Source organism: Wolffia australiana, chromosome 18, assembly GCF_029677425.1.
Source record: "Wolffia australiana isolate 7733 chromosome 18, ASM2967742v1".
Taxonomy (NCBI): Eukaryota; Viridiplantae; Streptophyta; class Magnoliopsida; order Alismatales; family Araceae; genus Wolffia; species Wolffia australiana.
The window spans coordinates 6,189,090-6,209,493 of record NC_135852.1 but is presented as its reverse complement, the minus strand read 5'-3'; the positions used below and the strand labels follow the sequence as shown (position 1 = coordinate 6,209,493).

The following is a 20,404-nucleotide window of genomic DNA, read 5'->3' as shown; positions in this document are numbered from 1 at the left end:
CGTCATGAGACGGTCTCTTGTCCTGAAACAAAAGCACTGTCCCATCCTTCGGGCAGGCCAATTTCCCTCCATGTCAAAGGGTTGGGGCTCATTTTTTTCTCCTATAGATTCTCTATAGAGAGACATAGTCTCCCCTGAATTGCTCGATTATTTTTCTCCTCTAGAATTTCAATAAAGGCCATCTCTAGCGAGAGCTTGTCTGCCCTGAATCTCTCAATTGCCCTCCTTTCTAAGACTCTCTCTAGTAAGTGTCTCCACTTAATCTCTCGATTTTCTTTCTACTGTAGAACCTCTAGAAAGTATCCTTTCTAGGAGAGAGATCGTCTCCCCTTAATCCCTCACTTTTCCTCTCTTACAGGTCTCTGTAAAGACATGTTCTAAAGAGAGATAGTCCTATCCATCGCTCTATCTTCCAGAAGAACCACTTTAAATAGATAGTCTCCAACTCTACATAAAAAAAAAACACATTTAACAAAAAACAGCACTCTCAGAGGAACCCCAGGAGATGGAAAAATACCAAAACTCAAGGCTGAGAGAAGGCACGAAGGGTCTCGTCGAGTGCAACCTTGTCATAATCCCCGGTGAAAATGCAGTTCCCAAGTGGTCCTCTGAGGAGGATGAGCCGAAGAAGCCCATCAGCCACCTTCTTGTCAACCTGCACAGGCCACCACCAAACCTTTGAAAATCTACTGAGATGATCTTGGATCTGGATTGACCACAAAGTTAACCAGCCTGCCCATGATTAGCGTTCAGCGATTCGATCTGATCCATCCAAACTAGCAATCCAATGCAGTCTTCGATTTGGCCAACCCGCAGTGGGTTTGGTCTGTAATGGGGCCCATGCGATCTTTCAGCCATCTTGATCTAGCCAGGTAGATCAATCGAGGAGGCTAATCAAATCCCTGGTCGGACCGTCAAATCGGGCGCATGAAATCGATCAGCTATCTCGATCTAGACAGGTAGATCAATCAAGGTGGTTGATGAAATCCGTGATCAGATCATCATCAGGATCGCATAATTAGTCATCCCAACCAAGACATACAATTTTGGTAAGATCAGATCGAAAAGGTTCGATCAGACCCACGATCCTAGATCAACTTATGGTAGGGATCAGATCAGCCCATGGGCACAATCAAGATGTAGTCAATCTGATGGATCTGACCGATCAATTGGATCAACCTTTTAGATCATTAGATCGGCACCAACCATCAAAGGCAATCTGATCTGATCACGATCAAAACGCAAAACACCAGCTCAAATCCCTTGTTCCAGGATATTAAACTGGAGTTCCGTTCCTCTAATTTTCTGTGCCAGTCTTAAGTATGTGTTTCATATCCAACTCACCGCCATGAAAGCTCTGAACTTGTCAACGGTCATCACCTCTGGTGGCGTCACCGGTAACCGGGCGGCCTTGAGGATGTTGATTACCCTTTTAACGAGGGTTTCATCCACCCATCCCAGCCGATGGGACATGTCCACTGCCATCACCTGGGGAAAAAAAAACATTTGGAACTCACTGCAAGTTCTACATTGTTACATCTAGTGAGAGTAAGAGAGATGATTGAGTGATTAAAATGTCATCTAGATTTTAGTCAGAGATAGGTTGGTTCAAAGAAAGGCGCGAGTTTCTGGCGCGATTAACAAGCGAGTTCTGGCGGGCGTGTTAACAGCGAGTTTCTGACGGCGCGTTAACAAGCGAGTTCTGGCGGCGGCGTTAAAGCGAGTTTATGAGTGGGTGCGACGAGCAGAAGCGTAGCGAAGATGAATCAACGATGAAAGGTTACGAAGTAAATAATGACAGAGAGTTATGGTCGAGATATTTCTTAGAGCCAACGGACAGAAAGAGAAAGAGGATGGGAGTAGTAGACTGGTTGAGAATCATTGCAGATGAGTATGGCCAGGATACGACTTTGCCCCAACGGAGTGGGAGAGAGAGAGATGGGAATCTTGGGCTGACTTGTATGGAGAGAAATAGAGATTGAGAGAAAAGAGAGAGAGAGATAAGCAATTACAGTGCCAGCAGCAACTGCCTCGCCGTGAAGCCACTCTCCGTAGCCTAATCCTGTTTCTATAGCCTGCACAAGCAATGTAAGGCGGCAAAAGATCACTAATCAAGTGATTAAACAAGAACAGCCAATCTAATTCACATCATAGTAATATCAGAGGAATACTGAAGATTGAAAGTCAAGGCATTTTGGGTTAAAAATCGCCAAAGGTAGCATGTTTTATGAATATTCAAAACAAATAAATTCCTTTGGTCAAATTATCCAGACTATCTTAGAGAGTCAAGAAAGACTTACATGACCAAACGTATGACCCAAGTTCAAGGTAGCTCGTAGCCCACTTTCTTTCTCATCCATGGATACAACCTCAGCCTTGTTCTCGCATGATCTCTTGATAGCGTATACCAGCGCATCCGGGTCCCTGCACCAAAACCCAATTGACCCACATCAATTTCAATGCCAAAGAACATTTTTTTCCTTAATATATTTATGGATTAAGGAACTAAAAGATAGATTTATGGATTAAAGAGCAGTTTCAATACCGGGTAAGCAGCTTCTGCATGTTCTTTTCCTGCCATTCGAAGAACTCGGCGTCTCGAATGAGGCCGTACTTGACTACTTCAGCAATCCCCGAAGCCAATTCTCTGTCTGGCAGCGTGTTCAAAGTGTCAGTGTCAATAAGAACACTCTGCGGTTGGTAGAACGCCCCAATCAAGTTCTTTCCCAAAGGATGATTAATTCCAGTCTTCCCTCCAACGGAAGAATCAACCTGTTCCAAGCAATCGATCTTCCATTTCACTATTTTTCTTGAATTGAAAACAAAATTGATTACAGTTCATGGAATTCAGATCCCCTGTTCCAGGCAATCGATCTTCCATTTCATTATTTTCTTGAATTGAAAACAAAATTGATTACAATTCATGGAATTCAGATCACCTGTTCCAGGCAATCGATCTTCCATTTAACTATTTTTCTTGAATTTAAAACAAAATTGATTACAGTTCAAGGAATTCAGATCCCCTGTTCCAGGCAATCGATCTTCCATTTCATTATTTTCTTGAATTGAAAACAAAATTGATTACAATTCATGGAATTCAGATCACCTGTTCCAGGCAATCGATCTTCCATTTAACTATTTTTCTTGAATTGAAAACAAAATCGATTACAGTTCATGGAATTCAGATCACCTGTTCCAGGCAATCGATCTTCCATTTGATTATTTTGTTTTCAATTCAAGGAATTCAGATCACCTGTTCCAGGCAATCGATCTTCCATTTCACTATTTTTCTTGAATTGAAAAAGCAAAATCGATTACAGTTCAGATAACCTGTTCCAGGCAATCGATCTTCCATTTCACTATTTTTCTTGAATTGAAAAAACAAAATCGATTACAGTTCGTGGAATTCAGATCACCTGTTCCAGCAATCGATCTTCCATTTCATTATTTTTCTTGAATTGAAAAAAACTCGGTTCCAGTTCATGGAATTCAGATCATCTGTTCCAGGTAATCGATCTTCCATTTCACTATTTTTCTTGAATTGGAAAAATATCGGTTCCAGTTCATGGAATTCATATCACCTGTTCCAGGCAATCAATCTTCCATTTCATCATTTTTCTTAAATCGAAAAGAAAATTTGGTTTCAGTTCATGAAATTCAGATCACCTGCGCCATGAGCGTGGTAGGAATCTGAATGAAATTCACTCCTCGAAGAAACGCAGCGGCGGCGAATCCACACATGTCCCCAGTCACTCCGCCGCCAAGCGCGACGAAAGTGCACCGTCGATCCAACCGAGTCTCGATCGCCTTGTCGAACACCTTCATCAATGTCTCCTGAATCGAAAAAATTTAAAATTATCGCGCGAAATTAACCGCGTTCTTCGTCGGAGAACACCTAAATCGAATGAAGCAGGAGTTAACCATGTTCTTGAACTGTTCTCCGTCGGGGAGGATGACGCTATGGATTTGAATGTCGGATCGGCCCCTGGCTATGGCCGCCGTCACCCTCTCGAGGTACAAAGGAGCGACGGTTGTGTTCGTCACCACGAGGACTTGCTTTCCATGGATATGTCTGATCGAAAGAACAATCAGAGAACAAACCTCCACGAATCGAAGATTGGCGGATTCGGTACCTGTGAAGGAGTTCGGACTGATCGAGGATTCCAGATCCGATGTAAATGGGGTAACTGCGGGTCCCCAAATCGACATCCACGATGGTAGGAACCCTAGAAACGGTTCCTTCGATCACCTGAGCGGAGCTGGCGTGAATTCTCAACTGCGTAGCTCTGGAATCGTTCGCCGATCTCATCGCGGCGAGTTCGCGGGATCGATTGGCGAGGAAGAAGGAGGCGGATGAAGAGGGGAGGAGGCGAGGGGGTTGTCTGGAGATGGCGGGACGAGAGGGAGCGCTGGGATGGGAAGCAGTGGAGAAGGAGGCGGCCGCCATAGCTTTGAAGCTCTGGAGAGGGCGGGGGATGGCTTAGAAGCTCAGCTTCTCCTCCGATTTCATGGCCGCCATAGCCAGTCGAGCTCGCCATTTTCTTGAATGGGTAAGAAAAGGGGGGAGGTAGGTGAAGCGAGGTTCGCACGTGTGGTAGACTGCCTGTCCGGCATCCACCTCTCATTGGATAACTCCTGGAATTCTCCCTTCCCCTTGTCAAAGGGGCTTATTTGCTGACTTAGGGTTTTTTTTTGCTATTTTTGTTGTTGAAATTTCCCATTTTCGAAAATGTTTTGTCCCTTTTGTGAGATTTAATTGTGGGAAAAAATAGTGTTGTTAAGAGAGGTTTAAGGAGAAAAACAAGTATGATGAGAATGTGTGATCACGTAGTATGTTTGTTCCTTGAGTGCGATGCCTTAAGCCGCCCACCTACCCAGCCTCTGGTGGTATCCATACGGTCCTATTCATGACGTATTTCTTCCTGTTCATGGGATCTCCATCTTATTTGCTGACTTAGGTTTTTTTTTTACTTTTTTTGTTGTTGAAATTTCTCATTTTGGAAAATGTTTTGTCCCTTTTGTGAGATTTAATTGTGGGAGAAACAAGTTTTTTAAGTGAGGTTTTACGAGAAAAAAAAGTATGATGAGAATGTGTGATCACGTAGTCTGTTGGTTCCTTGAGTGTGATGTCATCAGCCGCCCACCTACCTAGCCTCTAATGGTATCCATGCGGTGCTATTCATGACGTATTTCTTCTTGTTCATGGGATCGCCGTCTTATTTGCTGACTTAGGGTTTTATGTTTGCTTTTTTTGTTGTTGAAATTTCTCATTTTTGAAAATGTTTTTTTCAAGGTTTTGATCCTTTTGTGAGATTTAATTATGGAATAAACAGAGTTTTCGTTTAAGAGAGGTTTTAGGAGAAAAACAAGTATGATAATAACATGTGAACACGTAATCTATTGGTTCATTAGTGTGATGCCATAAGTGGCCCACCTGCCCAGCCTCTGGTCGTATCCATGCGGTCCTATTCATGACATATTTATTCTTATTACATGTGATATGGGACACAAGATGACATATTTTTGATCTGCACCATCACCAGTCGAGAGTGCATGGAGATGGGATGACATACGTCACCGTACCCTTCCCATGTGGAAGTCTTGTGTAATCAGGTATAGTGTTCATTAAAAGTCTCACAATTTCTTCACATAGACCTTGTCACCTAAGAACATATTTAATGTTACCCTACGGGTGTAATTAGACATCTAGTCAATGTACCTCTAGGCTAAGTAGTTGCATATTGGTCAGCCGAACTATTTGAATTTGATATATAACATGTGAATTAATGAATAGCTGATCATTTAGATCCAACCGATAGGTTGAGCCTCTAACAAGTTAGGCAACAAGTTACATTGCATGTTCTAGAGCACAATGGAAGCATGCTACCAACATATGTAACTTATCCATCAACTGTTATCGTACATACAAAATCCCTTAATCCACATAGCACTCTTCGAATAACTTTGGATATGGTTAATTTTCAAACCTAATTGGCCATCCATGATTTTATCTTTACCATACAACCAACTCCATAGATACCTTATTATATTTGAAACTCTGTGATTTGGAGTCCCAAAATCAGAGAGCTCTAATTAAAAGTCAAAACAAGACAGTATGTCGACAATATGTGTTTGGTGTATTAGGCTTGAGGATCAAATTTAAAAATGGGTCATGAACTAAACTGATTAATTTTAGGCAGAATACTATCTAGGGATCCATCATTACCAATTTAGTAAATCCTATCTCCAAAAAGCACCCACTATCCCTCATTGGTTTCTCCACAAAAATGGTCACTTAATAACCAATTGAAGAGGAGAAGGCAATGCTCTTCTACTCAGATATTTGTTGTCCTTATAGGTTTTTCTATGAATAATAACGTATAATATACACGTTTATATATGAGTAATCAAAGCAGGATCATCTCATATGTTTTTCTATGAATAATAACATCTACTGTACATGTTCATATGTGGGTAATCAAAGTAGGATTATCTCATCATATTTCATTAATTATTAAAATGATATATGTTTTTGTTGGTCTTTTACACAATTAAATTAGTGAAATAATACATGATATCATTGATTTTGTAAAACATAGTGATTATTAATTTATATTAATGTAATTTAATGCAAGATAATGGAATACCAATATAGTGTACGAAACTACAGCCAAAAATAATCTGGAGTATTCCTTGAGACATTTTGATTTTCTTACATTTTTAGAATTTTAGGTGATTTCTCAATTCTAATGGTGGATATTATGTGGCTGTCATGTCAATCATACCGCCATGTTTTATTGAAGTTTGTTGAAAGAAGAGTAAATTGATTATTATTCTTGTGTGATATTTATAATGAAGTTAATGAAAACATGCTACAGCTTATGCAATGATGATGAGATCATGATGCAGTAAACACAAGCCTTTAAATACATATTCTAAATATTCATATGTGGTGGGTGTTGTTTAGAGAAAGAGTTCACTGAATTGATATTTAGGAATCCCTAAATGGTATTATACATATAAGTCAATCGGGTTCATTCATATTACGGTTGTTGTGATTTGTGGACCGGAGACACCTAGGGCATATGGTGGACGGATGCCTATGTTTTGACTACAGCTTATAAATCTCTAATCATGTGATTCAAATAAAGTCTTATATCATATGTTTTAGGACGCACATAACGGTGATTGGTCAGTCAAGATAGGATTATATGCCCTTGGTATAAGAGGAGATTGACACAAGAAAGATAATGCAAATAAATCCCTGGCCAGGGTGGCGAGATTTTTGGAGAAGACGTTCTCCAATGATCCCTATTATGCATTAGTACTAACTGAATGAAAGGATTAGGGTTTGTCAATTAATTGTACTCCAAGTCATTTGAGAGTCATGTATAGACAAAGGATTATATATGTACGGTAACCGACCACAAATAAAGGTTCCACAAGAGAAATCAAAAACTACTTTAAATTTATTAATTGGAACAAGTTATGGGCTAGAGGGTCACACACATAAGACTAGAAGGACGTTGGACGATATACTTTAATAATAAATATTTTAATAAAATTTTTAATAAATTATTAATAAGGGACCACCCATTTTTGGTGCCCATGCCAGCCAGATTTGGTCCCACCTTTATTCTTTTATCTGCTCTCTCCTCTCACTCTATAAAATGATAAGAAGATCCACAAGGCCTTCAAGAAGGAGCAATGGACAAAGTGTTGGGTTATGTTGCATTGGTTGAATCATAGAAGGCATGTTTTTCTATGCACTAGAAGCGATTATCGATTCAAAATTGATCTATGAAATCAATAAATCATATGTACCTCATGGTGAACTTGTTCCTCCGTTGACTTGCTTACTTTGAAATCCTTCTAAAGTCGTTCACATGCCTTGCCTCTAGAATTATCCATGTGATCATGTTGCTCTTGGATCTCCACTACTTTTCCAACTCTTCTGGAATATCTTAAAGATCTTCTCACCATGAATACTATCTCCTTTGGTTGAGTGAAGGGGTGTATATAATGGAGAAAAGGGAGGGGGGCACCTAACCCTGTCTGAACTGGGTGCCTAAAATGGATCCCTTCCCTATTTGTATCACAAGTTTTTCTCCAAAACCCCATAAAGTAAAATATACTCATTAATGGCCCTATGATCTTATGCATGTGACGCTCTAGGGTCACGTATCATTCTAGTAAATAACTTTTGAGCCGAATAATAATTATTGACCAATCTTATTAATTAACTATATCATTATATATATTAATTAACTAAGGATCAATTTAACCAAATTGATAAGTTAAGTTCTCAGCCTATAGGGTGCATAGCTACCTCGTGCTCTAGAAGATACCATGTTGTGTTTAAACTCTCTCATAGAACATTTACCATCATTGGTGACCGTATATGTTTAATCCATCATCCACGTTAAACTCTTTAATGACAAAGGGTATGGTTGATTGTTCAACCCTACTTCATCATTCAATTAGTACTGATGCTTAATGAGGATCATCAGAGAACTCCACCAATATCTTTACTATCTTGAGTCAATGTCCTCTTATACCGAGGGTGGATGATCATATCTTAACCACTCAGTTATCTTCGTGGGCTTCTTCCTATATCTGAGCTACGAAGTCGTTGTCAAAATATAGTCGTCCATCACTGAGATGTCCTTAGTCTCAGGTCAGTGGATCACTTATATAACAGTCACATGAATCAACCTGATTGACGTTTAGGTATAATAATGTTCAGGGATTTATACAGACCAATTCAGTGAACTCTTTCTCCAAGAGCACCCACTATTTTGTCCTTATTGTCGCCACACTAATACCCAAAGGATCATCTATACTTATCATATAAATAAATCAATAGTGCTATTCCATCCAGATAATTTGATGTCCATCTCAACTATCCATCAAATAAGAATATTTAGAATACATGTTTAAAGAATAATGATCTATGTGTTATGATCTCATCATAATTCACTATGTCATTGCACGTATTAATGGACTTCATTATAAACATTACAATGGAATAATAATGAATGTAATGTTGTATTCAATGAACTTAACTAAACATGGTGATGTGATTTGGCTTGACGACCAAATAATAACTATCACAACATACCCTACATTCTTCACACGATTAAGTCATTTTTTTTATGGAGCCTTTCTATCAGCAATTACTTTTTTTTTAAGTAACTGCTGATAGAAAGGCTCCATAAAAAAAATTCTAAAATCCCTTGTACCATCAAGTGCATCTGGTTTACCTAGTCACCTCAAATATTTACCGCTCTACCTAACTATTGTGTTAAATACATTCAAACGGAATAAAATTATATGTATGATATAGTTAACTAATTAGGTTAGCTAACATGGAGCCATTGACTTATGGAATTATTGATGAGACTTGTACATGGAGCAAGAGGGTGAAGTATTTACATAAAATTTTTATTGATGATTGGAATATATACTTAAAATTATCCGGTTTTAAGTTAAAAGTTTCCATGAAATATAAATGGAATAAATCCCCTTTGGACAAAACACCCAGAGAAAGTTTCCTAAAGCTATCCCGTCATGTTTTTTGAGTGCCCTCCTTACCCTTTAGTGGAATGGTGAGAATATATTTTCAGATTCTTAGATGCATTGTTTAAAAATATGACAATGAGATTCAATGTATTGAGGAATGTGTGGCCCTAAGAGACTTAAGCAATTAATCAATCAGGAGACATGACCCAATAGGGGAGTTTCTTCTCCAAATCCCACATTACATTATGAAAATGAATATTTTTTGGCATATGACATGGCATGGTTGGGTGATGTTCGCATTAGATGATGTACCTCTTGGTATGTAAGATGATGACATGACTAGGTAAGTGATGAGGTTGTAGTTGGAAGTGAGTGATGAAATTGTATACAATGAATATGCAATGATGAGGGACTATTTGTACTTGGTAACTAATGACATACAAGCTCCATGCATGAGTTAATACACTCCTTTGTATCTTCTTGAACACGTCGTGTAACTTGGCATCCCTGGGGTGGAGACTCGATCTTTTGATTAGTTTCAATCCATTCTACATTAACTAATCTAACTGATAATATAGTTAATTAATTTGGAAGGTTAATAATCACTTAGAAAAACCTATTTTACTAATTATTTAATGTATTTTATGTGCGTATTCTCGTTTGTATGATAAAAAATATGTGTTATTAAAACTTAAATGAGAAAATGCATTTTCATAATAAATTTATTATGAAATTCTTATATATCATACCTCTTGTTTTGTTACTACGTCAACATAAATTTTAAAATTCCTTTAAATATTTTAAATATAGTGCCACATTGGCCTATATTTAAAAATGTAGTATTGTGCCACATTGGCCATTTTACCCATGAGAGAAAATAAGAGGATAGAGAAAATTGGATGGCTTAGATCACTTGAACTTCAAGCTACGATATATGAGAATCCAAAAGGAGTTTGAGGATAAAAATTGTGATTGTATTTCAGTATTTCCCTTCTCTATTCATCCATTAAATTGGACCAATAAATATACCCTCCCATGCTTGTAAAATGGCACCATTGTATTTTACTTCTAATTACAATTATCGGAGTGATTCACTCATTCAGAATGTCATTTGAGCCTGTTATTGCATTCCAAGAGCGAAGGATGAAAGGGATAGTGTTCATATCAAAACTCGTGAAGATAAAACACCACTCAGTTTGTTTGTTACGTGACAGCAAGGTTAGTGTGATCTTTTTCTTTGCATGGCTCATGATTTCATTAGTTTCCTTGGTTCTTGTCTTTGATAGCCTCGATTTTCATCATCATACATGCAGGCTTTTACTTTGCCATCCATTTGCGCGTATCTGCTTCCATCTCGGTCGCCACCGAAGATGGTAAAATCATTATCACATGCCCCAGCTCTCATCACTCACCGATGTGTATCTACGACCATCTCCATTCCAATCAGTGGTGATACTTCTTTCATTTGCTCCACTCCACTCACATCCACTGCCATAGCCCTCATTAGCGCAGCCAAAGCATAGAGTATGGTATTTTAATTAGAACTAATTAGTATTTTCAATCATACATTTGGAAACAATTCCTAAAATTATTCTATGACCCATTGTTAGGCCCCTAACTAGGCAGCATTCCCTGCCCAGAGGCCTGCGTGCTTATTGGGAGGGTGTGTCCATTGTATTTCGGCTCACGACATTTTTAAGGACTGAGTCATAATGGGTAGCGATGCCCAAATACCTGATCTATTAGGCCATTGCCACTGTCGGTGGTGATTCACGACAGACTCCGCACGTGCCCGTCCACGCCCAAGGCGGGACAGATCAGGTATGGTTCGCGCGTGCTGGGCGCGCGGGCTGATCGACGTGTGGGCGCGTGCGCCAAGCGCCGCGCGCCAAAGCCAAGCGCTATGCGCAGGCGCCAATGCTACGCGCCAGCGCCGAGCGCTGCGCGCGGGAGCGGGAAGTGCTGCACGTGGGTGTGGGACGCGCAGGCGGGGCGGCATGCTGCGGGTGCAGCGTGCGGAGTTGTGCGGGGTGCCGCGCAGCGGCCGCGCGGGCAGCGTGCGCATTGCGTGTGCGGGGGGCGCGGTTGGGAGACATCCCGCCAGGAGACTAAGGCATGTGGCGCAAAGAGAGCGCCGAGACGGCACAGTGGGCGCACAGTGGGCGCACAGCGCTCCTGCGGGTAGTGCTGGGCGCGCAGTGCCCAGCTCAGGGGCATCGAATGCGGCGGCGTCGCGCAAACTGCGCGCTAGAGTGTTGACATGGGTGCCAGTGGCGTGTGTGATCGTCAAGGCAGGGGTGGCGTGTGTGATCGCCAGGCCCGCCAGCGCACGGCGCCCAGCCCGGCGCACTTGTGTAACGGCAGAGCGGGCACGCGCGCACGGAGCGGCGGCCTTGAGGCGGTGTGGCGACATTACCTCGGCACAAGGAGCCTCGTCTCGTTCCTTGTAACACCCCTTGTCTTCCCCCATGTAATCCTGATGTACTCTTTAATATATCAATGCGATGACCCCATTCACTGACGGTGCCTAGCACCAACATCTCCTCTAACCCCTTTAAAGCGATCTTAAGCAATTGCACAAGCTTCCGCTGCAAGAGATCAAGGCTGCTTAGTGTTCTGCTCCAAGCACTGAGGCCGGCACATGCCAATTCCGAGCAAGAAACCTAGCTCGAGATTTGACTGTGTGACACCCATTCATAGAGGTAATGGACGATTCCTTGTATCGCCTATCTAAAATTGAAATATGGTATACTCTGGAAATAAAATGGGATAAGGTGTTCGAATGTTTGGAAAGAAAGAAAAGTCAAAATAAAATTAAATAATGATTTCAAATTTATCAAAAGTCAATTAAATCAAAGTTTTTAGATATTTAAAGAACTTAAAAGACAGATGTGCTGCGGCGAGGAAGCAACTTGTCAGGCCTTGAGATGACAGGGTGAAGGTTTTTTTCCGATTGATACTTATTCAAAATCATTCCACTCAGAATGACTATTAGGTGCATTAACATAACCATATTTTCATTATCTTATGAATCGAACCCCACTTGAAATGATTCAGTTATGCGTCGTAGTGAATCTAGCATACTGGAAAAGGGGGAGTTGACTAGTCTCTAGAACCTCTAGCTCTAGCTAAATGGATAAAAAAGTTCAAGCTGAGCTCTTTTCTATAACACTCTCCTTGTGGATGCGAACCTTATTGAACTCTATGCTCATAAGAAAAAATATAAATATTGTTGGATATGTGCTTGGGATCGTGTGTATTTTCTTTAAGGCAGCACACTTGAGTGGCTAAATACCATCACTCGAGGAGCTGAGAATTCAGATATTTTATCCATGCATAGGTGATTTGATCAATGGTTGTATGAATACCGTTTCAATTCCGTTCAACGTCTTCCACTACAGTGATCCACCAATTTCTTCCAAATCGAGGTCATTGCCATTGCTGCCCCTTGGTGAAGCCTATTCAATCACGTGCTTATAAAAACACTTTAAGCATTTTAATGCTTCATAACACCATGTTTATGAAACACATGCTGAAAATGTTAGTCACTAGTGTAAGTAATGGGATACTTTGGTATCCTTTATTTCAAAACCTGTGAGATCATTGGAAATAGGCCTCAACATGACCCTGGTTGGTGTTGGGTCAGGATCGGCCCAACCAGGCATCGACACTTGTTGCATGTTCGTTGTCCGTCAACGTCACCCTATAATGACAACATTGATCAAGATCAATTCTGTGTACGCCCTTGACAAATGCCACAGATAGCTTCCTCGATGACGATGACGATGATAGAGGATCACATACCGGATATGATGATACCATTGCTGTTAGATAACGAGTTTATAAATATGTTTTCATTCACATTTCCCAATGTCTCTCTATCTCAATCTCTATATCATCGAGTTTGAAGTCACGCCATTTCCTTTTTCTGTGAATATGTAGATGCCAATGTCAACATTAACATCAAGTGGACAATGATGAACATCAACATGAACGACACCAAAGTTTAATCTCTATCTCTATCTTTATCTCGTAGATGAACTGCCTATTTTTCGTCTCTCTATATCAATCTCTATGTCATTGATGTCTCTGCCCTCTGATTAACGTCAAGGTACAACACCATGAACATCAATGTGAATGATGACAATGTTTAGGGGCTCTGCAGATGAACGACATCAACATCGTCATCAACCTCTGTCGATGATGACACTATCATTGCGAGTTTGTCGTCCAACCACCAATGTCAACGTCACACGTAGGGAACGACAGCCGTCATCCGTCATGTCACACGTCACGGTGACGGCAACATGACGGATGACGTGACGGTAACAAAATTAGGGGCCAGTGACGGTGACAGATGACGAACTGGGTGTGACGGTGAGGTGATGTTGACGGAGGGCCTCAGACGAGTGACGTGACAGGACGGCTGTCACGGATGATGGCCGTGAAGGATTTTTAAAAATGACAAAAGCTTAAAAATCATTAGATTTAAGCTTTTCGACGCCCGAGATTTTGTCACATGGTGTCGCTAACTCGATTTTTTGGCATTGTCCAGAAAAGTCCCTGCATTAATTTGCGTGCGCAAAAGGATGCCGTCGAAAAATAATTGGAGATATGCCCCTCCAATTCTCTCTCCTCCACATGGTTGTTTTTCCCGTCACACGTGACGGTGACGCCGTCTGGTGATGGGGACGTGACGGGGACACCACTAGGGATCGGCAATCGTCATCCGTCACGTCATGCGTCCCCGTGACGGTCACATGACGGATGACGTGACGGTGACGGTGACGAATCAGAGGGCCTGTGACGGTGACGGTGACAGTGAAGGATCGCCTGTGATGGTGACGGGGTGGTCCGGACGAGTGACGTGACGAATAATCCGTCACGGATGACGTCCGTGACGGAATTTCAATAAGTCTCTCTCTCTCTCTCTCTCTCTCTCTTTCGTTCTCTCTTTTGTTCTCTCTCTCTCTCTCTCTCTCGTTCTCTCCCTCTCTCGTTCTCTCTTTCTCTCTCTCTCTCTCTCGTTCTCTCCCTCTCTCGTTCTCTCTTTCTCTCTCGCTCTCTCTCTTTTGTTCTCTTTTGTTCTCTCTCTCTCTCTCTCTCTCTCTCTCTCTTCGTTCTCTCCCTCTCTCGATCTCTCTCTCTCTCGCTCTCTCTCTTTCGTTCTCTCTTTTGCTCTCTCTCTCTCGCTCTCTCTCTTTCGTTCTCTCTTTTGCTCTCTCTCTCTCTCTAGTTCTCTTCCTCTCTCGTTCTCTCTTTCTCTCTCGCTCTCTCTCTTTCGTTCTCTCTTTTGTTCTCTCTCTCTCTCTCTCTAGTTCTCTCCCTCTCTCGTTCTCTCTTTCTCTCTCTCTCTCTCTTTCGTTCTCTCTTTTGTTCTCTCTCTCTCTCTCTCTCTCTCTCTAGTTCTCTCCCTCTCTCGTTCTCTCTTTCTCTCTCGCTCTCTCTCTTTCGTTCTCTCTTTTGTTCTCTCTCTCTCTCTCTCTCTCTTTCCCGATCTCTCTCCCTCTCTCCCACTCTCTCTCTCTCTCTCTCTCCCGATCTCTCTCTCTCTCTCTCTCTCTCTCTCTCTCTCTCTCTCTCTCTCTCTCCGATCTCTCTCTCTCTCTCAGTCCCTCTCTCTCAATCCCCTCTCTCTATCTCTATTACGGGAATTTTCCGTCACTAGTGACTGTGACGCCGTCACCGTGACGGTGACGTGACAAAACGAGAAGGGGAGTACGAGTGACATGACAGTGACGGATTTTTTGAAAATCCTCAGACGAGTGACGTGACGGTGACGTGACGAGCATTTCGTCACGTCACCGTTCGTCACAACCCGTCAGCGTCCCGTCACGTCCCGGACGTGCCGTTCCCTAGACACCACTAATCATGACTGTGACGTGAAAATGATGAATTTTTCCGAAATTCTAGGATGTGTCTGTCATGGATCGTCATCCATCCCGTCACATCTGGGGCGTCACCTCCCGGACGTGCCGTTCCCTAGTCACACGTCATTGTCATCCGGACATGTCGATCCCTAAACCTGACCCTCAAGCTCGTCTTCTTGGATGAATGGGGAGGGTTAATCAATTAACCCACTAATCACTTGGGCCAAACATAATTGCACACTTAACTCTAACTAAGTGAGCATAACAGGCCCCACCAGTTTACAACTGCCCCCACTTCGAGATTTCCGCAAACCAAACAGAAACCGCAAAAGTCGGTGGACTCCTGTGGGCCCCAGGACATCAGGGACCATCCATCCGACGGTCAGCGATCACACCTCTGTCGAAATCTGACCGTCCATTTTTCCCCAATTGCCGTGCTTCTCCACGCGTCTCTTCGATCGTCCCCTATATATCAAATAAACGAATTTCCGATCAATTTCAGAGTCGCTCGTTCTAGGGTTTCGACAGATCTTCGATCTTCTCCTCGACGCGGGTAATGGCGACTACGGGGAAGAAGATCACGCTGAAGAGTTCCGATGGAGAGGAGTTCGAGGTCGACGAGGCGGTTGCCATGGAGTCTCAGACGATCAAACACATGATCGAAGACGATTGCGCGGACAACGGCATCCCCCTTCCTAATGTCACCAGCAAGATCTTGTCCAAGGTGATCGAGTACTGTAAGAAGCATGTGGAGGCCTCCGCTGCCGCGTCCACGACAAAAGGCTCCGATGGGGTGTCTCTTCTTGGCGGTGAGCGGGGTGTCGAGGATGAACTTAAAGCCTGGGATGCGGAATTCGTCAAGGTGGATCAGGCCACGCTCTTCGATCTCATCCTGGTATGGCTCTCTGCCTGTCGATTTTTGGGTTTGATTCTAAAATTTTGCAATTCTTTCTTGTTTATCCCCTTCTTTCGCCTGCCCTAAATCGTTGATGATGCTGTTGGAAACTTATTCCTGAAGATTTGATGATGTTCGATTTTTGGCTGGATTTTTACGTCATTTGAGGCTTTCCTTTTGAATGATTCTTGATCTGGGTTGTGGCAGGCGGCGAACTACTTGAACATAAAGAGCTTGCTTGATCTGACCTGCCAGACGGTGGCGGATATGATCAAGGGAAAGACGCCGGAGGAGATCCGGAAGACTTTTAACATCAAGAACGACTTCACACCCGAGGAAGAGGAAGAAGTTCGCAGGGAAAACGCTTGGGCCTTCGAGTAAACCATTTCATCTCTCGATCCTTCTAGAGAGAGAAAATCTAGAGGGAGAAAGCTGTCGCTTTTCCTCAGACCCATCACTGGTGCAACTCTGATAAACTCAGTCTTTACTCTTTCTGTATGTTTCTATCGTCTTTATTGCACCCTCAAATGCGCAGTACAATGAGAGAGAATACACGGAGAAAAAAAATGTCAGTTTTTCTCTCTCTAGGTTTTCTCAATAATCAATATACTGCAGTCCTTGTTAGACTTGAGCCATCCCATCTCATTATCTCTCTAGAGTGCAAACCTCTAGAGAGAGAAAGCTGTTGAACTCTGAAAAACTGAATCTTTGCTCTTTCTCTGTTTTTCCATCGACTTTATTACAAGAAGCAAAGAAGGGTCCGTCGGTCTTTCTCTCTCTAGGTTTTCACAGTGTACGGTAGGGACACTTGGGCCTTAGAATAATCCTCCCTTCTCTCTATATTTCTAGAGAGAGAAAGCGCTCTTCTTTCCTCAGACCCATCTCTGGTACAACTCTGATAATCTCAGTCTTAACTCTTTCTGCATGTTTCTATCGTCTTTATTGCACCCACAAATGCGCAGAACAATGAGAGAGAATACAATGATAAATAAAAAAAAGAGGGTCTGTCTGTTTCTCTGTCTAGGTTTTCACAGTATGCTGCAGCCCTTGTGAGATTTGCCCTTCTTCTTCTTGTTCTTGGGAGGCAGAAGCGCCACTTTGATGGCGTTGTCGAACACGGCCTTCACATTCTGGTGAAACAATTCAGAAAAGATCAGCCGTTGATTCAGAAATGGACGGTGGATTTAGGAGATCAAAGACATTAGGGTACAACTTGCTGGGTTTTAGAACTGCACTCTACGTAGCCTGCGGCCCCTATTTGCCTCTTTAGTTCTTCTCCCTGTATAGAGAGAAAGTGCTGCATTTAGAGAGAGAAATTGATAATCTAGGAAGAAATCTTCACCTGTGAGGTGGAGATGGGCACAGCCCCTGGGTGGTTTATGAAGAATTGTTTGTCTTCCCGGAGATCTGAGACAAAAGTTTTAGCAAGTAAATATGGTTTAATGACTTGTTCTTTGTAAAATTATTTTCCACAAATGAGTGGATGCAATATTGTAAAAAGTGAAGTATAACGAAACAATATTGTAATCACTAGTAATGCAGTTCTCATAGAATTATTAAATGAACTATTAATTTGGAGTTGTTTGTTCTAAACGATGGATGTGGATTCCGAAAGTATAGTTAAATTGAAGGATTATTTTGTGATTACCAGAACGACGTAATTACATGTGTTATCGGAGAGGCAGTCATTCCAAACATTTTATACGAATTGAGGATGTATGCAGGACTATGAAAAGCGAAATGAAATGAAACAGTAAAAAAACTACTCGATTATTAGAGATACTTGTTAATCATTTCTCAAAACATTCTTGAACGAGTGAATATACCGGATTTGTTTCTACCGACCTAACATAAATGCAGTATCATGAAAATCAAATAAAATTACATCATTCTGGAATTACATGATTATTGATTTATTTAGAAAACGTGGGGGACTCATCGGACGTCAACATCAGTAGTAGACTCTGTTCAGTACACACAGACTTTTTTTTTCTCCATTTACTTTTTAGTTAGGAATAAAAAAAGTCTTTATCCTACGAAGGCTCGGCAAGGAAACCAATAAATCTAAAAATTAAAATGAAAGTTTTTTAGATGTATGTCTATTGGAAGTAAAAGTATCTTTTTCATTTTTTTTACATTAAAGTTCCATTTAAATCAGGGGTCTGAATCGTTTATTTTATAGTCATTTCGTAAATGAAAATTAAACTTTTATTTAAAAATTAGTCAGTTAGATAAAAAACGCGCGAGGTTCGAATGAGTAAATCTAAACGGAGAAAATAAAGAAATGAAATTCTCTTAATCAGAAAATAATTATATAGAAATAAGAACTAAAAATATTAGAGAGATCAACATACCAAGTTTTGTCCCGACAAGAATTATGGGAACGCCGGCCGCGTAATGCCTCAGTTCTGGGATCCACTGAACGTGTCAAGAAAAAATTAACACATTTCCCCGATTATAATCAGAATTTAAGCGAAGCGCAAGAAAAAGAAAAAGAAAAAAAAAGGGTCGAAAATTCGCTGATCTCACCTTCTTGGAAACATTTTCATAGCTGGCCTTGCTAATAAGAGAGAACGCCAGCAAGAACACATCCGCACCGCGGTAACTCAAAGGTCTTAGCCTATTGTAATCTTCCTGGCCTGATAATATCTCATGAAAGCATAGTTTATTGGTCGTATGAAATGACAAAACTTTAGAAAATATAAGAGAAAATAAAAATTTCACCTGCCGTATCCCACAAGCCCAGGTTGACGGTGCTGCCATCAACCACCACATTTGCGCTGAAGTTATCAAACACTGTTGGCACATAATCCTGTTCTCCACAAAAAGAGAAGAAGAAGAACGAAGATCATGAGATTGCGTCTCATTTAATCGAGTTGAAAATTCCTTTGCAGCGAAAGATATACAGATCTATCAAGTTAACGATGCAAAAACGATAGACAATCTCTGGAATTCAGAAAAAAAGTTGCGCCAATCGGAACGTCATTTTATTCCTTCGTTCAAGAATATTCCGAGAAATGCCATGCAATTATCGAATTCCAAAATCGTTTCCTTTTATTTCACTTTTTACGATCCTGCGACGATTGCGTAATAGGAGAGTCAGTTTATTCCTTTGTTTAATAATAATCCGAGAAATACCATGCAAGTCATTCCAATAATAACGTTATCCTGAAATTATTTCGTTCTATTTTACCTCTCACGATCCTGCGACGATCAAGAAATCGGAGAGTCGAGTGCGGAAAAAATTCTTTGGTCAAACGATCAATTCGTAGATTCTTTCGTTTAACGTTCCATCACGACAGAATCCTCGAAGAGCAAGCAAAAAATCCTCGATGCAAAAAAAAAAATCCTCGAAGAACACGCAAGTCACTAGATCTTTCTATGCAAATTTAGCTTAGAAAATCCTCGACGAACAAAAAAATCCTCTATGTGAAAAAAAAATCCTCGAAGAGCATGCAAGTAACTAGATCATTCAATGCAAATTTAGCTAATAAAATCCTCGAAGAACAAGCAAAAAATCCTCTGCGCAAAAAAAAAATCTTCGAATAACATGCAAGTCACTAGATCTTTCTATGCAAGTTTAGCTTAGAAAATCCTCGACGAACAAGCAAAAAATCCTCTATGCGAAAAAAAAAATCCTCGAATAACATGCAAGTAACTAGATCTTTCTATGCAAATTTAGCTTAGAAAATCCTCGAAGAACAAACAACCGGAAGATCAACAGTGGAGAAAGAAAAATCAAATGAAGATCGAAGAAGGGAAACGAACAGTGGGGAAGGTGTTGCTGGTGTAGGAAATGAGGAGGCAGGTCTTCCCGACAGCGCCGTCGCCGACGGTGACGCACTTGATGAATCTCGTGGCGCTCATCTCACCGTCGATTCAGCTTTGATCTCACCGGAGATTCAACTGAGCGATTTGTGATGAATCAAATGCAGCAAAGTTGCCGCGTGCATTCGCTTGGCTGGATCGATCGCGATGAAACTGGTGGGTTCGGACGAAAGGCCGGGGCACGAAGGACCCGACGCCTTCGCTTCCTTCCTCTCCAGGAATTCCGCGTTAATTGCCAGAAACAGAAGAGGAAGAAGAGAGAGAAGGGATGGAGCGAGAGGGAAGTAGG

The 20,404-nt window shown here is 41.4% G+C and overlaps 3 protein-coding genes across 3 annotated transcripts; 1 reads left to right on the top strand and 2 right to left on the bottom strand.

Annotated features, from left to right (window-relative positions):
- Positions 1-410: 410 nt before the first annotated feature.
- LOC144715331 (3-dehydroquinate synthase) lies at positions 411-4,560 on the bottom strand. Its single transcript, XM_078590272.1, has 8 exons — positions 4,134-4,560; positions 3,922-4,072; positions 3,667-3,834; positions 2,546-2,772; positions 2,301-2,424; positions 2,013-2,075; positions 1,345-1,488; positions 411-655 (listed from the first exon to the last, which is right to left on the bottom strand). The coding sequence occupies exons 1-8, from the start codon at positions 4,445-4,447 to the stop codon at positions 524-526; spliced, it is 1,323 nt and encodes a 440-aa protein (XP_078446398.1). The 5' UTR covers positions 4,448-4,560; the 3' UTR covers positions 411-523.
- An 11,319-nt stretch (positions 4,561-15,879) lies between these two features.
- SKP1 (S phase kinase-associated protein 1) lies at positions 15,880-16,807 on the top strand. Its single transcript, XM_078589636.1, has 2 exons — positions 15,880-16,287; positions 16,495-16,807. Exons 1-2 carry the CDS (start codon positions 15,949-15,951, stop codon positions 16,666-16,668), a joined length of 513 nt encoding a protein of 170 aa, XP_078445762.1. The 5' UTR covers positions 15,880-15,948; the 3' UTR covers positions 16,669-16,807.
- Positions 16,808-17,191: 384 nt separating this feature from the next.
- LOC144714845 (rac-like GTP-binding protein 5) lies at positions 17,192-20,185 on the bottom strand. The gene is made up of 7 exons (XM_078589635.1): positions 20,056-20,185; positions 19,012-19,099; positions 18,817-18,926; positions 18,642-18,705; positions 17,630-17,694; positions 17,501-17,566; positions 17,192-17,417 (listed from the first exon to the last, which is right to left on the bottom strand). Exons 1-7 carry the CDS (start codon positions 20,152-20,154, stop codon positions 17,316-17,318), a joined length of 594 nt encoding a protein of 197 aa, XP_078445761.1. The 5' UTR covers positions 20,155-20,185; the 3' UTR covers positions 17,192-17,315.
- Between the last annotated feature and the right edge of the window lie 219 nt (positions 20,186-20,404).